This window comes from Balaenoptera musculus, chromosome 14 (genome assembly GCF_009873245.2).
Source record: "Balaenoptera musculus isolate JJ_BM4_2016_0621 chromosome 14, mBalMus1.pri.v3, whole genome shotgun sequence".
Classification (NCBI taxonomy): domain Eukaryota; kingdom Metazoa; phylum Chordata; class Mammalia; order Artiodactyla; family Balaenopteridae; genus Balaenoptera; species Balaenoptera musculus.
The window spans coordinates 76,873,118-76,896,400 of record NC_045798.1 but is presented as its reverse complement, the minus strand read 5'-3'; the positions used below and the strand labels follow the sequence as shown (position 1 = coordinate 76,896,400).

Genomic DNA, 23,283 nt, shown 5'->3' with positions numbered 1-23,283 from the left:
AGTCTTACTGACATTAAGATATTTAACAGCATAATAAGGGGGACTCACTTGAGATATATTGTGTATCTTGCTAGCTGGTGCCTTTTCAAAAACACCATTAGCATTTAGATAAATGGAGTCAAATTAATAAAAATTATCACATTAAAAATACATTATATTTATTCACCAGGTAATAAACATACTAATTCTACTACAGTTCAAAGCAAATAAGAATTTAAACAGTTTTTCTTTAAATCACCTCAGAAATGTATTAATTTTATACAACATAATCTTTTTTTAGTAAAAGTAAACTAAAATAGGTAATTTATATAGCTTATATTCCTAAAATAAAATATATTTTAATGAATATACACTTTCTCATTTCATTTGCTTGGATATAGGATATAGTGTTTCAAAATGAAAATAAACACACATAGCAAAAAACCAAAACAAGTATGCAAAAACATTTTATTTATAATAGATCAACATTTTTGACATGAAAGGTAGCCACTTTCAATTTCTCAGGAATGCCTAGAATCCAACAGTTTCCATAAAGACTAATTAGTTAACAATTATTTCACTGTAGGTAAAAGAAATAATTTCAGAATAAACTTTTAAATGGCTTTGCCTATGGCAACTTATTTTATAAGCTTTAATATGTGGTAAGCTAGCTTTCCCAGGAAGTGAATATAATCCACCTATGTTCCAAGTGTATTAAACCAGTTTATACAACAAACATGACAATCACCCATTTGTATCAGCTGTGCTCAAAAGAGAATTCTCTTTACCAAAATATGCATTTTTCAAAAAGGCCTCACATTAACCCCTTAAACCAACCACCTCCCTTCTATGTCCAGGACCACTCTTTTCTACTTCAAGTTGCGTTACTTTAAAGACAACTGTCAAATTCCAGTGGAACGGTACACTGACTTAAGACTCTATGTAATATATATCAAACACAAGAATAGTCACTGACTTCAAGGGACAAGGTGATGACTAACCAGTAATAATTTAGCCAATGTCATTTTTAGTTTAGAGGGAAAAAAGCAGCCCCCAAATGTCCTGAACTTTTCTGTACTTCTCTGTAACACACAGAATGAAAAGATAATCTCTGAAATTAAAATCATTAGAAAACATCTTAAATAAAATATTTTATGTAAAGAGGTGTTAAATATTAGATTCAAACCATATTTTTTCTGTATTTCGGTTTGGGAAAAAAAATGTCACAATTATTAGTTCTTCTTACTTAAATTTAGTTTTGAGAATTTAAATCTACTACACACCAGTATGTAAAATTCACCTTGGTTAACCACTCCCCATGCTTCTGTGCTGGGTTTCCTCAGGTAAGTCCATTATACGCATGTAAGTGATGGGGAGGTTTAAATAGCACTTAAAGAATATTCATGAGAGTGCTGAAATATTGAAAGTTTCATTATTATCTACTTACTGTAGGATTTGCAATTCAAATTCATTGCAGTATTATAAACACTGTGTGAATGGAATGCACACCATTCCTACAGACACACAAACTGAAGTCCAAAAGGCACAGAGTAATGCTGGTGGCTCTTTCTAGTCAGTTAAGAAACAATAAAAAGTCTGCATTATTCTTCATAATTTAAATACTTAATTAATCTCCACTTTTATTACTTTATAACAATGACTGCAAATTTACATTATTTTAAGTACCACTGTAATAGCTTAGTGTATCATACAGATATTTGCTAATATCCCATCCAAAAATTAAAAAAAAACCTCTTCTATATATATATAAAATTATTCTGAAAGACAAGAACATAGAGGAGGGGCTTGGTACAGACTATCAACTCAATTTTTTATCACCACAGTTGTAACTCCAAAATTAACAGATATACAGCAATAATCAAAAGCAGTGCAAATATCTTTGGAGGTTAAGATAAAATTATAATGCAAGAACATAAAAAGAAATAAAAAAGGCAAGTACTTCAAGTACAAGGAACCAGTCTGCTTGAGGTCCATTTAGTGTTTACTGGGGGCTTCCTTCCTGCTTTTACTTCTTTCTCTGAAACACATTGGCCAACATGGCACCTGATGTTGTCAACTGGCCCATTTTGTTCAAAAACTTGGTCTTTGTATCTTCACTCACTAAGCTTGCAGCAATTGACATTGAGCTAGGAAAGAAATTTTGAAATTTGTGTAAAGCAATTAAAAAACTAAAATATCTATTTTTTCATTTCTTTAGTAGTATAACATTAATAAATACATTCTGAACTGGTATCACAAAAGGGAAACAAGTATTTATGGAGTAGAGTTTTTTTGGTACCGTAATAGGTTAGCAGCTTTCACGTTCATTGTTTTTTTAAAGGAAGCAGTGTGGTGTAGTGATTAGGAGCAAGTGTGGAATGAGACTGAATCTCGGTTCTGTCATTTACCAGCTGTGTGACTTTGGGCAAGTTATTTAATCTCTGTTTCCTCATCTATAAAATGGAGATAATTCTAGTACCTACCTCACAGGGCTATTTAGGATTATACAAGTGTAAAGTGCTTATTAGCAGTGCCAGGCACGTAATAGCATGCTCTAAGTGTTAGTTATTCTTCTTATTATCAGCATTACTTCATTTAATTCTTACAGCAACCCTGGAAGATAGATATTATCCCTATTTTCACAGATGAGTAAATGAAATCACAGTGAGGTCTTTAACAATCCTATGACATATTACTTTTTTGGGGGGCGGGGTTGGGGAGAAGAAAACATGTCCTCAATTGCCAACTGCACTAGTTTTGATGGACAGTGTCAAATCTTTTCCTTTCTTTTTGACCGACCTTCTGTGCAGGAAGTAAGCACAATCTAAATGGCTACTAAAGACAGCTGGTTTATCATATTACTGAACAGAGTACTGATAAAGGACAATTTTTCAGTGATCCAACAATTGTGCTGTAATGGATTAAGGAATCCAGCTTATTGGCCTTGTGGCTTTGGCCAAGATGCTTTAAATCACTCTGATTCAGTTTCCTCCTCTGTAAATTTTGCAACTGTTATTGCAAAATATCTTGAGGACTAAGTAAGAGAATATGTTTGAACCTGTCAAAGACGATGAGTGGTGAGCAAGGTACAGGAGCTCAACAGACGTCTGTTAAATCTATACATGAAGTATGTGCTGCTACCAAAGACTTCTGGTTCTATGTGGTCTTTAAAGGTGTGTGCTGAGTTACTCAGTTAAATACCTGACCACGATGCCCATCCTGAAAGTCTCTTCTTCCCACTGCTCTCCTGCCAGTACATCAACCTGGTCTGTCCCTACGTGCTCTGAAAACCCCTCTCTTGCTGCTTTTCCTCTGCCAGTACATCAACCTGGTCTGTCCCTACGTGCTCTGAAAACCCCTCTCTTGCTGCTTTTCCTCTTCCCACAAAGTAATCCTCTATAAGGCTCAGCATTTTGCTCTAGTACTTCAATTACAAAACTTACTCATTCTATAAGTTTTAAGTAACATCTCCATAGGATGACTCAAAAATATTTATTGAATCACAACATTTTTCCTGAGGGCCAGTCCCACATTACCACTGTTTGCTAGATAAAGCCAATGTCTCAAGTTTTTTTTCATACCCTAACTTTAGAAATAACTCCCCACTTTTATTTCTGAGTACAAGTCTTTCGCCTCCTTAGGCAGCTTTATTCCTAGGTATGTTATGCTTTTTGTTGCGATGGTAAATGGGATCGTTTCCTTAATTTCTCTTTCTGATTTTTCGTTGTTGGTGTATAGGAATGCCAGAGATTTCTGTGCATTAATTTTGTATCCTGCAACTTTACCAAATTCATTGATTAGTTCTAGTAGTTTTCTGGTGGCATCTTTAGGATTTTCTATGCATAGTATCATGTCATCTGCAAACAGTGACAGTTCTACTTCTTTTCCAATCTGTATTCCTTTTATTTCTTTTTCTCCTCTGATTGCCGTAGCTAGGACTTCCAAAACTATGTTGAATAACAGTGGTGAGAGTGGACATCCTTGTCTTGTTCCTGATCTTAGTGGAAATGCTTTCAGTTTTTCACCGTTGAGTATGAGGCTTGCTGTGGGTTTGTCATATATGGCTCTTATTATGTTGAGGTAGGTTCCCTCTATGCACATTTTCTGGAGAGTTTTTATCACTCACTTTTATTTCTTTACTTGCCAGTGGTTCTATCCTTTTCCTCTCTTCCCAACAGTGAATATAATGGCTCTCCATTTCAAACTATCATCAAATCTTGTGACTTTATTCTACAACATCTTCTTTATTGTTTACTTTTATTTCTAATGCCAATACTTTACAACTGAATTATTCCAAAAGTTTTGGATCTGGTCTCCTTGTATTAGTCAGATTCACCTGTTAAACAGTCACTTCTCTATACCACACCCCTTCTCAAAATCCTCAGTGGCCACTTACCACCTACAAGATAAAATATGCATGGCAGGGCTTCCCTGGTGGCGCAGTGGTTGGGAATCTGCCTGCCAATGCAGGGGACATGGGTTCGAGCCCTGGTCTGGGAGGATCCCACATGCCGCGGAGCGGCTGGGCCCGTGAGCCACAATTGCTGAGCCTGCGCGTCTGGAGCCTGTGCTCCGCAACAAGAGAGGCCGCGATAGTGAGAGGCCCGCGCACCGCGATGAAGAGTGGCCCCCGCTTGCTGCAACAAGAGAAAGCCCTCGCACAGAAACGAAGACCCAATGCAGCCATAAATAAATAAATAAATAAAAATTTAAAAAAAAAAGAAAAATATCCCCCAGGAATCTGAAAAAAAACAAAGACTAGATTCCAAAATAATTACTGTGAATGTACAGGGAGCATATCTCTAAAAAAAAAAAAAAAAAAAAAAAATGCATGGCATTCAAGAAACATAGCAATCTAATTCTTATGTGCGTGTGTGTGTGTGTGTGTGTGTGTGTGTGTGTGTGTTTAACCAACCATCACTACTTAACTTCTAGACCCCCTTGAGTCAGGTCTGCCTAGTCTAATTGTTCAAACCATTCTCAACTTAAATATTTCTTCTTTTATCTCGTGTCTAGCCATCTTTCAATTCCCAGCTCAAGCCCCATCTTTTCCATGATGCCTTTCCTTAACACTCTAGGTTTATAGTACTGTTTTTTTTCTGTAAGGAACAGTGTTAAGTAAAAGATAAGTATGATTTTAGTTTGTATCTACAAAAATAGGATACATGGCTCAGATAATACTTGAGATACCATCAAGTCTTTTTCTTTTTTTTTAATATTTATTTATTTGGTTGCACTGGGTCTTAGTTGCGGCAGGTGGGCCTCCTTAGTTGCGGGTCGCCAGCTCTTTAGCTGTGGCACGCAAACTCTTAGTTGTGGCATGAGTGTGGGATCCAGTTCCCCGACCAGGAATTGAACCCGGGCCCCCTGCATTGGGAGCATGCTTCCCTGGGAGCGTGCGCCACCAGGGAAGTCCCCCATCAAGTGTTAATGATATTCTAAGAGGAGTGCAACAATGATGCTAAGGAGTCTGGAAACCATAAGAGGTAAAAGCGAAAGCAATGAAGAATGTTTGGTTTGGAGAAGAGAAGATTTAGGAGACTTAAGATACCTCTCTCTGTTACTCGTGAAAAATGAGATATATAATATATATCTGCACGGCTGTATATATCTATAGAGCTCTACTGATGCACATCACAATTACCTGGGGGAACTTTTTGAAATGTGGACACCTAGACCTAACCCCAGTGATTCTGATTTTTTCCACCTGGGGTAGAGGACCCAGGTATGTATTTTACAAAGCTTTCTAGTAAAGAACCATTGCATTATGGCTTTTTTTTTTTGTTTTTCTGAAGAAAGAGTTTACATTTTTATCAGTTAGACAAAAGGGTCTGACTCTGACCCCTCCGCCAAATGATGAAAACCTGGTACAGAGAGTAGATGTTATAGGAAGGGAGACTTTAACTCAGGGTGAGAAAGGAATATTTTAAAAACAGAGTTGTTAAAAATGAAATGGGCTGCCTTGTAAAGTAATGTCTTCTTACTGCAGGCTTTCAAGGGATTCTCAGATCTTTCCTTTGCAACTCATAGCCAACCAGCTGCCATTTCTTGTTGATTCTGAATCTATAGAATCTCTTACTTCTGGCCTATCTTTAAAATTATTTATGTCCTAGAATAGTTCTCTCTCTCTCCACATCGCTATATCTTGCAAATCAAAGATCACTATTCCTTCTCTTTGAAACCCCTATTTGATTTTTTGACACCACTCTGATTTGCCTCCTATTTCTCAGTTAAGCTTCTCTTAAATGCTGCACTTTTTAAAAAAATTTATTTATTTTATTTATTTATTTTTGGCTGCATTGGGTCTTCATTGCTGCGTGTGGGCTTTCTCTAGTTGTGGCAAGCAGGGGCTACTCTTCGTTGCGGTGCACGGGCTTCTCCTTGCAGTGGCTTCTGTTGTCGTGGAGCATGGGCTCATGGGCTCTAGGTGTGCGGGCTTCAGTAGTTGTGGCTCTTGGGATCTAGAGCACAGGCTCAGTAGTTGTGGCGCACGGGCTTAGTTGCTCCCGGCATGTGGGATCTTCCCGGACCAGGGCTCGAACCCGAGTCCCCTGTATCAGCAGGCGGATTCTTAACCACTGCACCACCAGGGAAGTTCCTTAAATGCTGCATTTTAAATGTTGGTCTAATTCCAGGTCTGAGCTCCATTTCCAAGTGATATCATCCATCCACCTCTAGTCCTTATCTAAGCCTTTAATTACCACCTATATCCTAATTGTTCCTAAATCTCAATAACTGCTTGTAGTGTTTTTCTTCCTGTACCTCAAATGTTAAATATTCCTCTTCAGAACAGTTCCATTTGGTTGTACCGTGCCATCATTCAATCTGGGAATCCTTATTAGATTCTAGTTCTCTCTTACTCTAATCTGTTGCCAAGTTAAACTGAGTTCACATTTGAATATATCTTGAGTCCATCTTATTCTCATACTCACTGTTACATATAGGCAGTAAAACATGGTGGTTAAGACCATGGTCTCAAGAACCACAATGCCTGGGTTTGAATTCTGGTTCCTCCACTTAGTAGCTAGGTGGCCTTTGAGCAAGTTACCTAACCTCTGTGTCATCTGTAAAATGGGAATAGTAATAGTATCTACTTCATAGGGTTATTATGATAAATTATTAGCAAATATATGAAAAATGCTGAGAATGGTGTCTGGTTTATGAGTGTATCTTATTATTACCTGCCCATCCATGCCCACACCTGCCTTCATCATGGGTTACTACAGTAGCTTTCTGTTCCATCTGCTTCTCTGTTGCTTGTATTCACTAGAGCATGGCTTCCAAAGCAGCGGTTCTCAAAGTGTGGATCCTGGACCCATAGTATTAACATCACCTGGGAATTTGTTGCAATTCAAATTCTCAGGCTCCATTCCAGATCTTCTGAATCAAAAACTCTGGAGATGGCACCCCAAAATTTCCAGGTGATTCTGATGGACCCTAAGGCCTGAGAAGCAAAGTTACTAAGGGTTGGTAAACTAAGGGTCACAGGCCAAATCCATTCTGCCGCCTGTTTTTGTAAATAAAGTTTTATTGGAATGCAGCCAAAGCCATATATTTCCATGTTGTCAATGGCTGCCTACTGCTACAATAGCAGAGTTCAACTGTGTACTTGTAACAGACACTGTATGAATCGCAAAGCTTAAAATATTTACTGTCTTTACAGAGAAAGTTTGTTGACTCCTGGCCACAGGATAAGTCCAAACCTCTCATGTGGCATACAAAGTTCTTTATTAACGGTGCCCGTCTACCTTTATAGACTTATCTCTATTGTTCTCCCGTACATACTCTGTGCTCTAGCTTTAATTACAGTTCCCAAATATGCTTTACTGAAACTTTTGTCCTTTTGCACAGTGCTGATATTTCTGCATGTAATCCCTTTTCTCTTTTCTTTTGCCTCCGGTTGGAGGGTGGATCAGTTCATTACTTTGGAAACTGGTACACAAAGAGAAAGAATTGAACATTTATCTTGTCTTTACTATATAAACGGTATGACTTGGTAAAAATAGTACATATGGGGGACAGTTTTCTTTCTGAAGAATTCTAGCTCACAAATGAAGAAGGATTGATAGAGTAATACATTTTGTAATTGCTAATGGATTAACGGATCTAGCATTCATCATTAATAGATGTTAACATCACCAAAAAAAGGGAGAATCAGACATTACCTGCCTCACGATGAAAACACACCCCCTCCTATGTAGAAGTCTTGGCAAATAAAAAACATGCCCCAAACCTGATTACATCTCTAGATCTAGATCCAACTAGTAAATTTATGGGAAATACAGAGGAACATTTTGAAACACACGAGGGAAATGCAATTAGCAAGATTTGGACTGTGGGAACCTCTATAGGACAAATGACTCAGTTCCTTCAACAAGTAAATTGTATGGAGAAAAAAAGAGATACAAGGGGAACCTCTGAATTGAAAGAGATTCAAGAAACATATTAACCACTTATAATATATGGAATGTTGGATCCTGACTCAAAGAAACAAACTGTAAGGAAAAAACAAACAACAAATCAATAATGACATTTATGAAACAATTAGAAATTTGAACAAAGGCCAGATAATAAATGATATTAAGGTGTTGTTATGGTGTGATGATATTGTGTTTATGTTTAAAAAAATAGCACTTATCTTTTAGAGATGCATATCAGAATATGGGAGGGGAAAAGAGTTGGGTATAGATGAAATAAAATTGACTATGAATTGATAATTGTTGAAGCTGAGTGATGAGTACATGGGAAATCATTATATCATGTTTATTTTTGTGTTATTTTGAAATTCTCTACAGTAAAAGTTAAAAAAAATAAATGGTAATATAGAGGATTTGAATAACATTTACAATAGCCAGGACATGGAAGCAACCTAAGTGTCCATCAACAGACGAATGGATAAAGAAGATGTGGTACATATATACAATGGAGTATTACTCAGCCATAAAAAGGAATGAAACTGGGTCACTTGTAGAGACGTGGATGGATCTAGAGACTGTCCTACAGAGTGAAGTAAGTCAGAAAGAGAAAAACAAATACCGTATATTAACACATATATGTGGAATCTAGAAAAATGGTACAGATGAACTGGTTTGCAGGACAGAAATTGAGACACAGATGTAGAGAACAAACGTATGGACACCAAGGGGGGAAAGCAGAGGCACGTGTGGGTGGTGGTGTGATGAACTGGGAGATTGGGATTGACATGTATACACTGATGCGTATAAAATGGATGACTAATAAGGACCTGCTGTATAAAAAAATAAATTAAAAAAAAGAGTTACAATAATAAATGATAATATAGAGGATTTGAATAACATGGGAAAATATGATTATGAAAGTGAATTTTTTTTTTCTTAAAAAGGAAGGTCATATAACCTTAGCAATCTTAGGAAGTTACAAAGAGATTTCTTTCTTGTAAAATTCCTACCTGATAATTCATGAAATTTCATTTAGAATGTATCTCACATATAATTCTTCTCAATTTTGGTCCAAAACCTTTTACATTTTAAACTAATAAGGCACCAAATAATTTTAATATTTAATGTACAACAAATGAACAGAATTATTTGCCTTAATGTTAACTTTATGGATTTTGTGTTCAGAACAGAAACCTATCAAAGTATGTCTATTGTTTTATAAATTTCCATGGCTAAAATGATAGAAGAGCTCCCACCATTCTAGGAGGCTAAAGCAAGAGTTTTGACTCATAGTAAAAGGCAAAAGACTTTGTGTGTGTGTGTGTGTGTGTGTGTGTGTCTTGGGGTTGTGGGTGTGGAGGAGTGTGCTTCTGTGTACCTAGCCTGACAAGATGAAACACTTATTCCTGGTAGTCAGTTTTATAAAGGAAACACCGTTGAGCTTTTCATGCCTAACAGAGTCCATTTAAGATCAACTGTTCAAGGTTACTTCAGAGAGAGAGTACACACAGACTATTTGCAAATTACTTCCTGTCCTGAAATGCCCAACTTTATTCTTTCACATCTATGTTCATATTTTAATTTCACTGAATCTCTGACAATCCTTTATGCAGTGAATCAAGTTAAATCTTACAACTCCTCTCATAAATTTCTACAAACTATGTTCACCGGTGATTCCCAAATCCAGCTACCTATCAGAATCTCTTTGGAAGCTTGTATTTATTTTATTTTTATATTTTACTGAAGTATAGTTGATGTACGATCTTATATAAGTTACAGGTTTATAATATAATGATTCATAATTTTTAAAGGTTATACTCCATTTATAGTTATTATAAAATATTGGTTATATTCCCTGTGTTGTACAATATATCCTTGTAGTTTATTTTATACATAATACTTTGTACCTCTTAATCCTCTACTCCTATATTGCCCCTCCGTCCTTCCCTCTCCCCAGTGGTAACCACTAATTTGTTCTCTATGTCTATGAGTCTATTTCTTTTTTGTTATATTCACTAGTTTGTTGTATTTTTTAGATTCTTCATATAAGTGATATCATACAGCATTTGTCTTTCTCTGATCTATTTTGTTTAGCATAATACCCTCCAGGTCCATCCATGTTGTTGTATATGGCAAAATTTCATTCTTTTTTATGGCTGAGTAGTATTCTACTGTATGTATGTATGTATATGTGTGTGTGTATGCGCGTATATATATATATATATATATATACGCGCATACACACACACACACACACACACACCACATCTTCTTTATCCATTCATCTGCTGATGGACACTTAGGTTGCTTCCATACTTTGGCAATTATAAATAATGCTGCTATGAACATTGGGGTGCATATATCTTTTCAAATTAGTGTGTTTGTTGGAAGCTTTTAAATATACAGATCCCTAGGCTGACTCAGAATGTTGAGGTCACAGAGAATGAGATAGAGATCTGAATTTTATATATCCCAGATGGTTTATGGATTAGCATTAGAGAACTGCTGATTTAAAGGATTTTCTTGTCTTCTAAATTAATGACCACAAAATAACACAATATAAAACACTATACCCACCTAAAGAAAATTTATATAGAGAAATTAAGGTTAACTAAAGCCTTAAAAGAAGAATTAATGTCTTACCCTTGAGGCTCTTGGACCGTCTTGTTCTCTACTTTTTGTTCACATTCTTTTATCATGGAAGTTAAAATAACCTGATTTAAAAAAAAATGACTTTAGAGAAATACTGTTAACATAGTAAAATGCTATGGTTTAAAGTTTTTAATTGAATTTTTAATATTCCCATAAGCTAATATGTTAACCAAAAATTGAAAATTTTGGCAGTTACTTTGTTAAAGGAATTCACATTGGATTGCTAGACTAGGTACCGAAATAGCTTTAAAAGATCTCAATTGTATAACTTAATAATTCACTTTGATTTTCACTAACCTTCCTTCTGAGTCTGATTCCATTCTCCCTTAGCTTTCCCCACTATCTAATGTTAAAAGTAAAATTTATATACATCTATACATTTAACAAATACACATACCATGGTCAGACATATTTTCCCAGTAAAAGCTGTTCTGTCCCTTGTCCCTTGCTTTTTCCAGGTTGCAAAAAGCAAGATGCTCTATTTTAAAGTCTAGGGCAGAGACCAGATATGGGTTTGTGGTCACTAAAACTGGGGAGACAATGGGTGTCTAAGAGTTGCTATCACTCTTGCGGGGAGACTGAGTAATGGAAAGGGTGGAGGGATGGAAGCTGCTGCCCCAAATGCTGGCACCCACACCGGAAACCAAATGGCCCTCCTGAATTTTCTTGGCCCATATTTGTGCATGGAGGTCACTAGACAACAAACTTATTGTCACCCTCTTTGTGCTAGGCATGTTTTTAGACACAGAGGATGCAGCAAATAGACAACATTCCCTCCTTGAGGAGAGCTTATGTTCCTTTGTTATAGACAACAAACACAAAAAATAAGTAAATCATATAGTATATTACAAAGTGATAAGGGCTTTGGAAAGAACACTGAGTGAGATAAGGGGTATAGAAGGCCAAAGTGAAGAATATTACAATTTACATGGAGGTGTTCTAAGCAGGTTTCATGGAGAGGATGATATTTAAGCAAGAACCTGAGGGACATGAGGAGTAAGTGTGTGAGACCCGGGTTAGAGGCTGAGCAAAGACTCCAGGAGGGAGTATGTCTATTGTATTCTAAGCCTGGAAGCCAGAGTGGTGGGTGCAGAGTGAGCAAGGCAGAAGGTAGAAGGTGAGGCCCGGGAGGTAAGGAGGAAGGAGCTGGGTCCTCTAGTGCCTTGCAGATTATGGTAAAGACTTTTGATTTTTTAATGTTTTCCCACTCTCTCATCTGACAGATTACAGATTTTGTTTGTTTGGCTATTTTCTTTTTCATCAGTGTTTTTTTGGGAGAGTTTTTGTACTTTGTCTTCCGCTCCCTGTATTGTCTGTTCCCTCCAGTATCCTTTTTCTTGTGTGTATGTTTTCACCTCTGTCTTTGATGTCAGAGGCTTTTCTCAAATGGTTGGTGATCTTGGGATATCCACTAAAGACTGAGGTACTAAAACGTTGATTAGGATCTCTTCAAGCATGAGTAAATTCACTTTAAGGTGACTCTGGCACAAACTTTCTGCCAATCTTTTTTTCCCTGCAAATATAATTCTGGCCGCCATCCCATTCCTGGAGCCAAGAAGTAGAAAGGTAATGAGCTTTCTAATGACTAACTATACCTTCGACTTAATTTCCCTCCTTTCATTATAGCACCTTATTCCTGCTCTCAGCTAGGCCTGATATCTCAAGTCTAGAAAGGAAAGCTCCAGTCTTCCACCAAGGTTCAAAAGGGAATCTGGGAGTCTGATCCTTTCAAAAACTTTTAACCACTCCCCCTATTTTCAGTCCCACTCTACAATAATGGAAGGTAGTGAAAATAAGCCTTCTTATTTGTTCTATTCTACAAGTGGCCTTCATTTTCGATGCAAAAATCCTGAACAGAATACTAGCAAACTGAATCTACCTTCATATAAAAGGAATTATATACCATAACCAAGTGGGATTTATTGCGGTAGTGCAAAGGTTGCTTTAACATATAAAAATCCATTAATATAAAACATTGTAAGAGAATAAAAAACCACAACCATGTAATCATCTCAACTGACGCAGAAAAAACATTTGACAATATTCAACACCCCTTCATGATAAAAATACTCAAGCAACTAGCAAAAAAAGCGAACTTCCTCAGGCTGATAAAGGGAATCTATAAAATATACAAAGCAAAAATTGATAAAACTAAAAGGAGAAAGACGCAACTCTCAATCATAATTTTAACATGTCTTTCAATAGCTGATAGAACAAGCAGATTACAAAAAGTTAATACAAATATAAAAGAACTGACTCATAAAATTAACTGCCTTTACCATATGAAACAAAATCCATGGATCAATAAAAATATAATGGAAATGAGAATCTAATTTGAACTAAATGATAACAAAGCTACAATGCAGTAAAAGGGATGTGGCTAAAGGAACGCTTAGAGCCTTAAATTTATGTATCCGAAAAGGAGAAAAGTTAACAAGTAAATAATCTAAGCCTCCTCCTTAAGGAGTTAGAAAAACAGGAAAAAAATCAAATCTAAAGAAAGCAGAAGGAAATAAAGATGAAAATAGAAATCAATGAAACTAACACATAGAGAAAAGTCAACACAGCCAAAAGTTCAATATTTGAAAAGGTTAATAGAATTGATAAACCCCTATCAAAACTATTTTAAAAACAAAGCAAGAAACAAATTGATATCAGAAGTAAAAGAGGGATAGCAATATAATAGATCCTACAGTAAGGAAAAGGGAAAAAAATAAAAGTATTACACAAGAATCTATTATTTACAGGTGACTTTTCTACACTTGAAACTTATAAAAAATCCAGTGACATTTTATTATTAGAATTAATAATAAAGTTTCTCAGGTTGGCCAGACATAAGTTCAACATACAAAAGTTATATTATTTCTATACATCAGCAAGAAAGGGTTAAAAAACATATAATCCTAAAAAAGGTAGCATTATAACATTATAGATATAAAGTGACAGTTTTTTCAAACAAAGTTATAAAACTTTATTAAAAGACATTAAAGGAGATCTAAATAAACATAAGATATAGTATGTTCTGGATAGGAAGACTCAAAATCATGAAGTTGATGTCTCTCCCAATTAATTTATAAAATCAACTCAATTTCAATCAGAATCTCAACGAGATCTTTCTTGGAGTCTCATAAGATAATGCTAAAATTTACATAAAAACGCTAGGGGTCATGAACAGTTCTAAAAAAGGACAGGGTGTTGGACTTGCCCTATTAGATTTTAGGACTTTTTAACAAGGCAACTGTAATGAAGACAGGGTATCAATGTTACAATAATTGAGAAAGAGACCAGTGGAAAAGAATGTTCCCTAATAACAGACATATGCATACAGGGAAACATCATCTATGATAGAGGTGGCACTGTCAATCAGTATAGACATGATGCACTGTTCAATAAGCAATAATGGGACAACTGGTTATCCATATAGAAAAAAATGTAACTTAAGCACTACCTCACATCATACGTAAAAACTAATTTTAGATGGATTAAGAATTCTATTGTGAAAATACAACTTTAAACGTTTTAAGAAGAAAGTATAGGAGATCATGTCATGGAAATGATCAATCAATCTATTAAAAAATTAAAAGTCAGTGTTCAAATGGGCCAAAAATGTGAAAAAACATCAAAAATTGGAAAAAGATATTCATAAGACACAAAACTGACCGAATACTGATATTCCAATTATATAACAAACTTCAAGGAAATAACAGGAAAAAAGACAACCCAAAGTGGGAAAAATGGGCAAAAAACCTAAAAAGGCTTTGATGTTAGTGAACATACAAAGAATTCTCAAGTTTGACAATAATCAGGGAAATGCAAATGAAAACCATAGCGATATACCACTTTATATCTGCTGAATTTAAAAAGTCTCAGAACACCAAGTGTTGACGAAGAGATGGATGAAAAGGCGACATACTCCTGCATGCTCCTATCAGGCCTGCAAAGTGTCCTTTCGGTGCAGCACTGTGGTCAGTAGTGATCGTAGAGACGGAAGTTTTGTTGGATTACTGTGATGGTAATGAATACGACGTACCAACAGACAGTGTGAAAGTTGAGAGAGGGGGTGTAAACTGCTGGGAGGAAAAAGAGACATGAGGGAGGGATGAAGGGAAGATTTTGTTTTTGTTTTGATTTGTTTAGGAGGGAAGAGTCAAACACGATAATAGGTTAAAGAAAAGCTGCTAGAAAAACAGGTTGAAGATATAGAATAGGAAATAAATGACAAACAGGGTTTTGGAGAATACTGGAAGACAAATAGAATGAAAAGAGTTATGAGGAAATGGAGAGAGAAAATAGAAACTTTGCTTCTAAGAAAGTTAATGGTCAGAGATAATACTGTACAGCATTTTACAGATAAAAAGCATTTCACATACATTCTCTTACTAAATTCTAATTATATTCAGTGAAGGACAGAACGTTATTCCTACTTTACAGAATTAAACAGAAGCTCAAAGATGTTAAAGGAGTGGCTTAAGATCTCATAGCTAGTAAATAAACCCATAAAATGATGCTGAACTAAACTTTAAAAAATTAGGCACAGCATATCATAATCACACCACATACGGAGAGGAATGAAAGTCTACATAGGAGATATTAAAACACATGAACATGGCACTGATAATCACAGTGGCTTAATCATGATAGTAGCTTACCTCATGCTCTGGAGAAAGGTGTTCCATGTCAATTCGTAAACATCTGAGACCAGGTAAGAAGTGATTAACCATTAAATCCTCTGAAATGACTTGAGATGAGGTAGTTAAGGACATTAAAAAAAAACAAAACTGGTATGTCCAACAGAACAACAGAAGAATACAGAAGAAGCAGATCTCTTAAATGCTGCCTATGGCATGCTGATCACTTAGAGCAAACAGGCTTCCATCAAGCATGATCTGTATTTGTTGAGTTAGTTACTTGTCAAGAGGCAACTGTGTTTATTCCCACAAATCTCTTTATGTCAGTGGCATTGATTATTGTAACAGCACATAATTTAATTACATGGTATGTAAACATATGAAATAATAAGGGTGAAAATTAAATCATGAAATTTAATTGGATGTTTAAATGAGTATGAAAAGTAAAAAAATTAATGTTTCCATGACAACTAAGTTGAAAGTTTCAGAAAAAAATTGATAAAGGCCAGTTGCTTAAAACACTGCTGCTTGGATACATATAGCTGATTCACTTTGTTAAACAGCAGAAACTAACACAACATTGTAAAGCAGTTATACTCCAATAAAGTTGTTAAAAAAAAAATTGCTGCTTAATTATGTATATAAGACAACTGTAAATATATACATATTTAAATATAAAGAAAAATACAAAAATCTAGAAAAATTCAGTACCCAGTATCAGAAATGTCTCTGGATTCTCTTTAAAGAAACCTAAGCTGAAATTCATAGACAATTATATTATGAATGTGGTTGACCTAAGAAAGTTGATGTTTAATTCTAATCAGCAGACTCACAAAAGAAATGCCTCAGTCCTACATCAAAAGATTGGTAAAAGAAATTACATTTATGTGTTTAAGTTAAAAGAAGTTATCTTAGGTATATACCATTTTCCTGATTTCTTACTTTAACCATTCTGTTAAACTGACCCACACTGGTCCTCACTGAATTGGGCAAGAGAGCTTTTGCTGCAATAAGTTTAGTACTACTTATATTTCCTAGTCGTATGAGTTTTAGTTGATTATATGACATTGAAAGGAGTCAGGAAAGCAGATGCATTTCTCAAACAATTCACCTTGTTTATCCACATCGCTTCTGACACATTCTCACCTATTATAGTTGTGAGCCATCTAAAAATATTTCTTATTTAATATTATACCATATTAAAGTGAAAAATGCCAGTAAATGAGTTCCTTTATAAAGATGAGTTAGTCTTTCTGAAAAAAATAATAAATTATATTAAGTAAAAAACATCCATATAACTACTGCCTTAAAAATATAGTTATAAATAAACACTAGTTGTAAATAAAGCTCCTATAATTGAGTGACTTATAAATAGGCAGTTATAAAAATATAGACATCATTTGGTTGAACCAAATCCATATAGATATACAAAGTTCTACAACCTAATGGCTATGTAGTTTTATTTTCTGGGTATAGGAAAAGTATCACCTAGATATATCTGTGAGTGACCTTTGGATTAGAGAAAGGTCTCTGATCTAGAGAAATCTGGGCATGGATCGAGAAACTGAAAATGGCCTTACTTGGAGGTAAGAGGGAAGACACTTTCCTTCTCCTCTCTCTCTACCCACTGTTTGGTCCTTTTCTCCCATGGAACCCCACAATCTTTCTTAGGGGATGGAAACTTAGAGATCATTTAGTCCTATCTGATGTTAGGAATCACCTCTACCTCATCTGTGAATGGTGGTCATAAAGCCTCTGATTGCTAACAATGACAGGACATTCAGTTTTGTAAGACAGATCATTGCATTTTTAGAGAGCTCAATTTGAAAGTTTTTCTTATAAACACAATAGGCCTCTCCATGACCTCTGCTTGTTAGTGTTTGCTCTGCACTTTAGTTACACAAGTATGCCTAACCTTTTTTCTATATAACAACCTTTAAAATAATTCTCAAATTATCTTTTCATCCCTAAACCATTTCTTTTCCAGGTTAAACATTTCTAAATTCCTTCAAATTTTTCTTAAACATGCTTTCTTGACTTAATACCATGCCAAATGTTAAATTATATAGATTTCCTATGTCCCTATTGAAATACAATGTCGTGCTGAAAGGAATACTCTTGTGTTCTATCAGCTCGTAATTCAATAGAACAGCAGAACAGATATGGACAATGTGATTTTATTAGTGGCCATAACCACCCTGTTGACACAAGTACAAGTTCTGACTCACGGAGAACTAACGCTTTTAGTACTTGAACAGGGTCTATTGTTAAGACGGTTCTTCCTCTTACTGTGCTGTTATAAAGACTTTTTACTGTATTTTCTCTAGTAATATTCTGTACATACCTAAATACACAATAATATTCCTTCTACACAGACTTCTATGCTCTTCAGAAACCACTGCTTAGTCCATTTGAAAATTAGGTTAACAGAGCTAAAATTTTTAATCTTTTGACTTTCTCATTTTCCTTGAGGCATATTTCTTTAGAAACTCTGCTATATAAGATTACACACAACTCTTCACTTAAGTTTGTAAACATTTACTTACGCAAAGTTTAGGGAATAGGTATAAGCGTATCAATGTTTTCTTTCTTTGACATGCCAAACTCTGACATGCCATTATTACTTTCTTGTAAGGGTCCTGTCACTTCTCCATTACTAAAGAGTCCTTTCTTGCTAATTCAGAATTATCACTTCCTCTTTTTGCTTCCTCTATCTTCTCTAAGTTGAAAATGCCAACAAGATAAATCAGGAATGATAGTAAGTTCTGCTTTTAGTGGAATTAAACTTATAGAAGGTATATGGTTAGTTGAGGCAAAATTATCAAAATACGGTATCTCTGCCCACTTTATGATCTATAGTATAAGAAAGTGGCTTATATCAGCCACATGAATAGGCAATTTGTAGTAGAGTCCCAAAATGAAATGCTCTCAACCACACATCAAACTTCAGGTTTTAACATTTCTAAAAGGACAAGTAGCTCCTTAACAGACAGCTCTGCATTTCTTTCTCTACCATCATTTTTTTTTCTGTCAAAATCATAATTCTCTGATTATGTTGTCTAGCACATACTTTTATGGTCATATTCAAGTGTTCAGCCGTTCACTCATTTTTCAATCTCTTATTTCCCCCTTTCTTGAAATATTCTGGCTTTTAATGGGAGAGCCTAAAAGCTAGAGTTTATTCTGCCCATCTTTATCTTTACTTCCTTCTTACTTTTAGTTTACTAGGCCAAGGATAGTAAAGAGAACATTTAACAGGATAGCTAAAGTTCACTGTTCTAGTCACAGTTTTGCTTTTAATTATAAAAAACAGAAGTCACTAATGTCTTTGTTTTAGTTTAGTCATTTATAAAATGTAGTGGCTGACATGGGTTAGATGATCTCTGAGCTTTCCTCCAGTTCTACCATCACTGCAAATGATTAACCACGGTGTCCCTGTATTTTTTTTAATGAGTGATATCTCTTCAAGAGATATTCACAGGGTCATAAAGACGGTTAAACATTCATTAAAAATGAATGCCAGGACACATACAAGGATTCCTTTTGATTAACAGAAGCCTCAGTTATAACTCATTGCTTGCTTAGTTATATAGCTGATTAACATAGATAAAATTTTAGTCAATGTTTTCAAAACTATGGAACATATAAACACAGAAGACTTAAAGTTATCTTTTAAAATTATGAGATGGCTAGAATAAGGAGTGGGGCAAGTCAACTCAAATTTTTAAACTTCTACTTAACTACTTCTTAGTTAAGTTGAAGAAAAAAAATTCTACTTCTCAATCTTTAACAACTGAGGTTCACTGTAAGATTGATTATTAAATATAGATATACATTAATAAAGCAAGGATACAACAACAGGAAAGTGCACTGTAGGCTTCAAAAAGATGGGTAGCAATATCCAGTCTTTTAGAATCCACAATTTGTAAGTTGTTCACCAAGGCTAACTTATGCAAATGTGGTATAACAACTGAAAAAAGAAAAAGAAATTATTAATTTTAATCTAAAACATGCTTAATACATTAAAAAAATAATTTTTCATTTTATTTTATAAAATTTTATTTTAATTCTGGATGATTTCGAAAGATTACCCACATCCCATACTTGCTTTTTCTTACTAGGGAAGAAAGCATGTTTTTCAGAATAAAGAGTGATCTAGAATTTGGGAGAAACAGATTATAGCATGCCATTATAACCTAATTATGAGGATGTATACAGGTCATTTGGCTTCACTGCAATTCAGTTTCCCAATTTGAAAAATGAAAGCCAAATAAACAAATGTAAACAACCTACCTCTTGTGTTATTATCATCTTTATAAATAAGTTTATATAAATCTTGTATTACTGTTGCTATTAAAAAGATAAATACAGTATACTGATTCTTTTTGAATATCAAATTATTTCACTACTTCATGAAACTATTATTAGCTTTAGTTTCTCAAGTTCTTAGCAAAGACCAGTGTCAAATAGCACTGGTGGTTGAGTTTTCAAGTCACCCAATGGGCTCAATATCTTCTATCTCAATGCATAGTGTAAAATTTCAAAAATACAGACAACATATTGCTAAAATAAAAGTGTTGGCCCAAGAAACAGTAACCATTTCAGTAGCACTGAGCACTCCTACTGCCTAAGATTGTGTTCTCTAAATACCATTTCCCACTAAAACCAGGGTCCCTTGCAGAAATGGCTCCAGGGTAAGTGATTATCAAATTGTTGATCACATGGTCCCATTCTAGTCCCTGCTTCGTTGGGGGACCCAAAACATGGTTCATAAGCACATACTTCTGACCAACTGTAGTGACTTCGTTCATGTTTACCTTGAACTTGTATATGTTAAAGCCACAATCTCCTAGAAAAATCTCCTGCTTCCTCAATAAACCAGTACTATAATTACAACTTTTATGCTTACCTTAGTAAACGGTAAAAAACCCCACGCAAACTTAGGACAACAATGGCCATTTTTAGGGGACTTTTTGACTTATCAAAATTAATAACAACATACTTCAGAGGTGCTCTAGAAAAAATAAGTAGAAGACAAAAAACTCCAAATATTCACTGAATTCCCAATGAATTCACTGAAACTCCGATTCATTAACTGGCATGCTGAGGCCTCAACAAAATGGTGGCTCTGAGACAGTCTCTCAAAGATTCCCTATTTCATTTCTGCCCAAACATTTTGAAACTGACCTTCCTTGCACTACTTTATCTATAAACACGTGGCCTCTATTCATTCCGCTCATTCTCTGAGTTCCTACACAAGCAATCCTTTCCTCAGCGTTTTTCTCAGAAACTCAACAACTACACTACACAAGATCCCTGTAAAACTGCTTAACTAGGAAACAAACCTACACAAGTTACTTTAAACTCTAGTCTACAGACAGTTAAAGGCTACAATTAAGGATCTTCCTAAATCTCAGAAGATAGAAGTTTAATAAAGAATTCAACATTTCATTATATATGTATTGTCCTGGGCTACCACATCTGTACCAATTAATTCATTTAATTGTTAACCCCTCAGATGGAGATAAATGGTTAAAAGATTTAATAACCTAGATGTGAGTAATTCTACAACTGACCTTCAGTGGGCAAGGAAAACAGGAAATACACAACATAAGGCCACTTCTGAAGCCTTTCACTTAAGGGCAGATTGGACAAAGATTCAAAACTGCGAACAAAATAAAGATAAATCAATAGGAAACTTTATAAAAATAGATTTTTGTAAACTTTCAAAAAATATTCTGGGGTAGATCCAATAGCAAAAGTGAAGGGAATCTTGTCCTCTCTTTTTGTAAATGGGCTTAGATCTAAAATAAGGAACTTTGAAAAAAACTGATCTGAAATGTAAAATTGCCATGCTAGAAAATCTCCAAGGTATGACTGAACATTTTCAAAGAGACTTATAAAGTTAAAAAAGTAGAAAACAAACAAACAAAACTGTATCATGTTCTGAATAAAACAAATGGCCCCTGAGATAAAATCAGGACCAAAAGGTCCTATAATAACTAAGAGTTGGGAGAGAAAAAGGGCCACTGGAAGAACCAATGTCTTCTATTCTCTAAGAAATAGAGGGAAAAATATCCAAAAATGCCACTCCAAGGAAGACATTACCACCCAGCAATTCTTTGTTCTTTCTCTAAACTCCTAACAGGAACTGTCTATAAATACAGATGGATAACAATATAGCATCCTTGTCAATATGGGTTCTACTTCATCTACCATTAATCTTATTAATATAGGACATTAAATTCCTCAGGGTAAAGTTTTAAAGCAGAAGAGAAGCCAACTGACTGAGTAGTAAATACAGAAGAAAAAAAATTTTTTTGTCTTAAAAAAAAAAAAAAAGTCTGGTTGTGCCAGAATGTGAAGGAAGATTGTATAAGACATACTTGTGGGTACACAGTAAGTTGTAGAAGGCTTCAGGGATAATGGTTTACTACACCTATTCAAGCAGTGGAAACTGCTATTCTCAATTTTTTCTCAAGCCAATCTTTAATTGTTATTTTGGGGCCATTATGAACAGAATATTTCTCTTTTCTATGTGATGCATAAATCTTTCTTTTGAGTGTACACAAAGAGGTTAGATCATATTCTAGACAGTTATTAACTCAACAACATGGCACCCACCAAAGACCCATTGCCTATTCAGCCTATTCCTTGATCCAACAGCCAAGACTTATTCTCCTTGCTTCAGAGCAATTACAGCCTCAAAAAAGTTAGTCAAAGCACCTGTAGAGGGTCACCTGTAAACCTGACGTTACTATGATGAGGAACTATCCCTAATGCTAACTAAAGTACTAAACCTTTTTCTGTTAACTGATTGTGAAATACTGTTATTTTCTCCTCATGCTACCAACACTATTACTCATTGAAAAATAACCTTGTGGTTGTGTTTCTGTAGCTCAATATGTGTTCATGCCCTCAACAGACCTTTTGGACACTGCAGTCCAAATCCTGACAATATTTTTGTTGTTCATCTTAAAAATACCAGGTTAGATATGCAATAACTAGTCTATGGGAGAATCCAATTTTGTACTGGAAACCAAACTGATGTAAGAAGCCAAACTTGCGGACTTTTCAAGAGCATGTCAAATTGCTAAAAATAAAAGGACTAAGGTATAACAGTGATAACTGTCATGCTTTTGGAGTAATAACTACTGGATGCTTTGATGCCACCCAAAGAAATTGTTGTCATAAAGTAAAAAGTGATACTATAGAAACTGGAGAAAATGCTTTAGCAGATCATCATGCAGATTACTTAGCAGATCAACAAGCCATGATTTATAACAAAATAGTGGAATGGCATGCTAAGTGGAAGAAATGTATCTTTCATAAGAACATGTCTAGAAACACATAAAAATTTCCTTAGAAATAAGAATTAAATAATAAGCTCTAAATATAATGAGCACAGTATTTTGAAATTAACAGTTAGTAAGAATTGTTTTAAAAATAACTTGAAATTATTTATGAGTTACTTTTCATATGTCTACAGCAATCACTATATAGTATAAGAAGCCATTTAATAGCAGTTAATAGCAATACCGATCAATCCACAACAACAAACTTGTTTCACTTTCAGCTTTCAGTATATGAAAGATAAGGTGTAGAAA

General features: G+C 35.0%; 1 protein-coding gene across 6 annotated transcripts in view; it reads right to left on the bottom strand.

Annotated features, from left to right (window-relative positions):
* Positions 1-430: 430 nt before the first annotated feature.
* Positions 431-23,283, bottom strand: part of RELCH (RAB11 binding and LisH domain, coiled-coil and HEAT repeat containing) — a 123,203-nt gene continuing 100,350 nt past the window's right edge. For 5 of the 6 annotated variants that reach the window (XM_036874862.1, XM_036874863.1, XM_036874864.1 and 2 more), the window contains 4 exons: positions 19,530-19,646; positions 15,698-15,786; positions 11,040-11,110; positions 431-2,126 (listed from right to left, as the gene is read on the bottom strand). In XM_036874862.1, the coding sequence (XP_036730757.1) occupies positions 2,006-2,126; positions 11,040-11,110; positions 15,698-15,786; positions 19,530-19,646 (398 nt within the window). In that variant the 3' untranslated portion in view covers positions 431-2,005. Of the gene's footprint in view, positions 2,127-11,039; positions 11,111-15,697; positions 15,787-19,529; positions 19,647-21,252; positions 21,342-23,283 lie in introns of those variants that run through there. The other variant, XR_005022619.1, reaches the window with a different exon arrangement.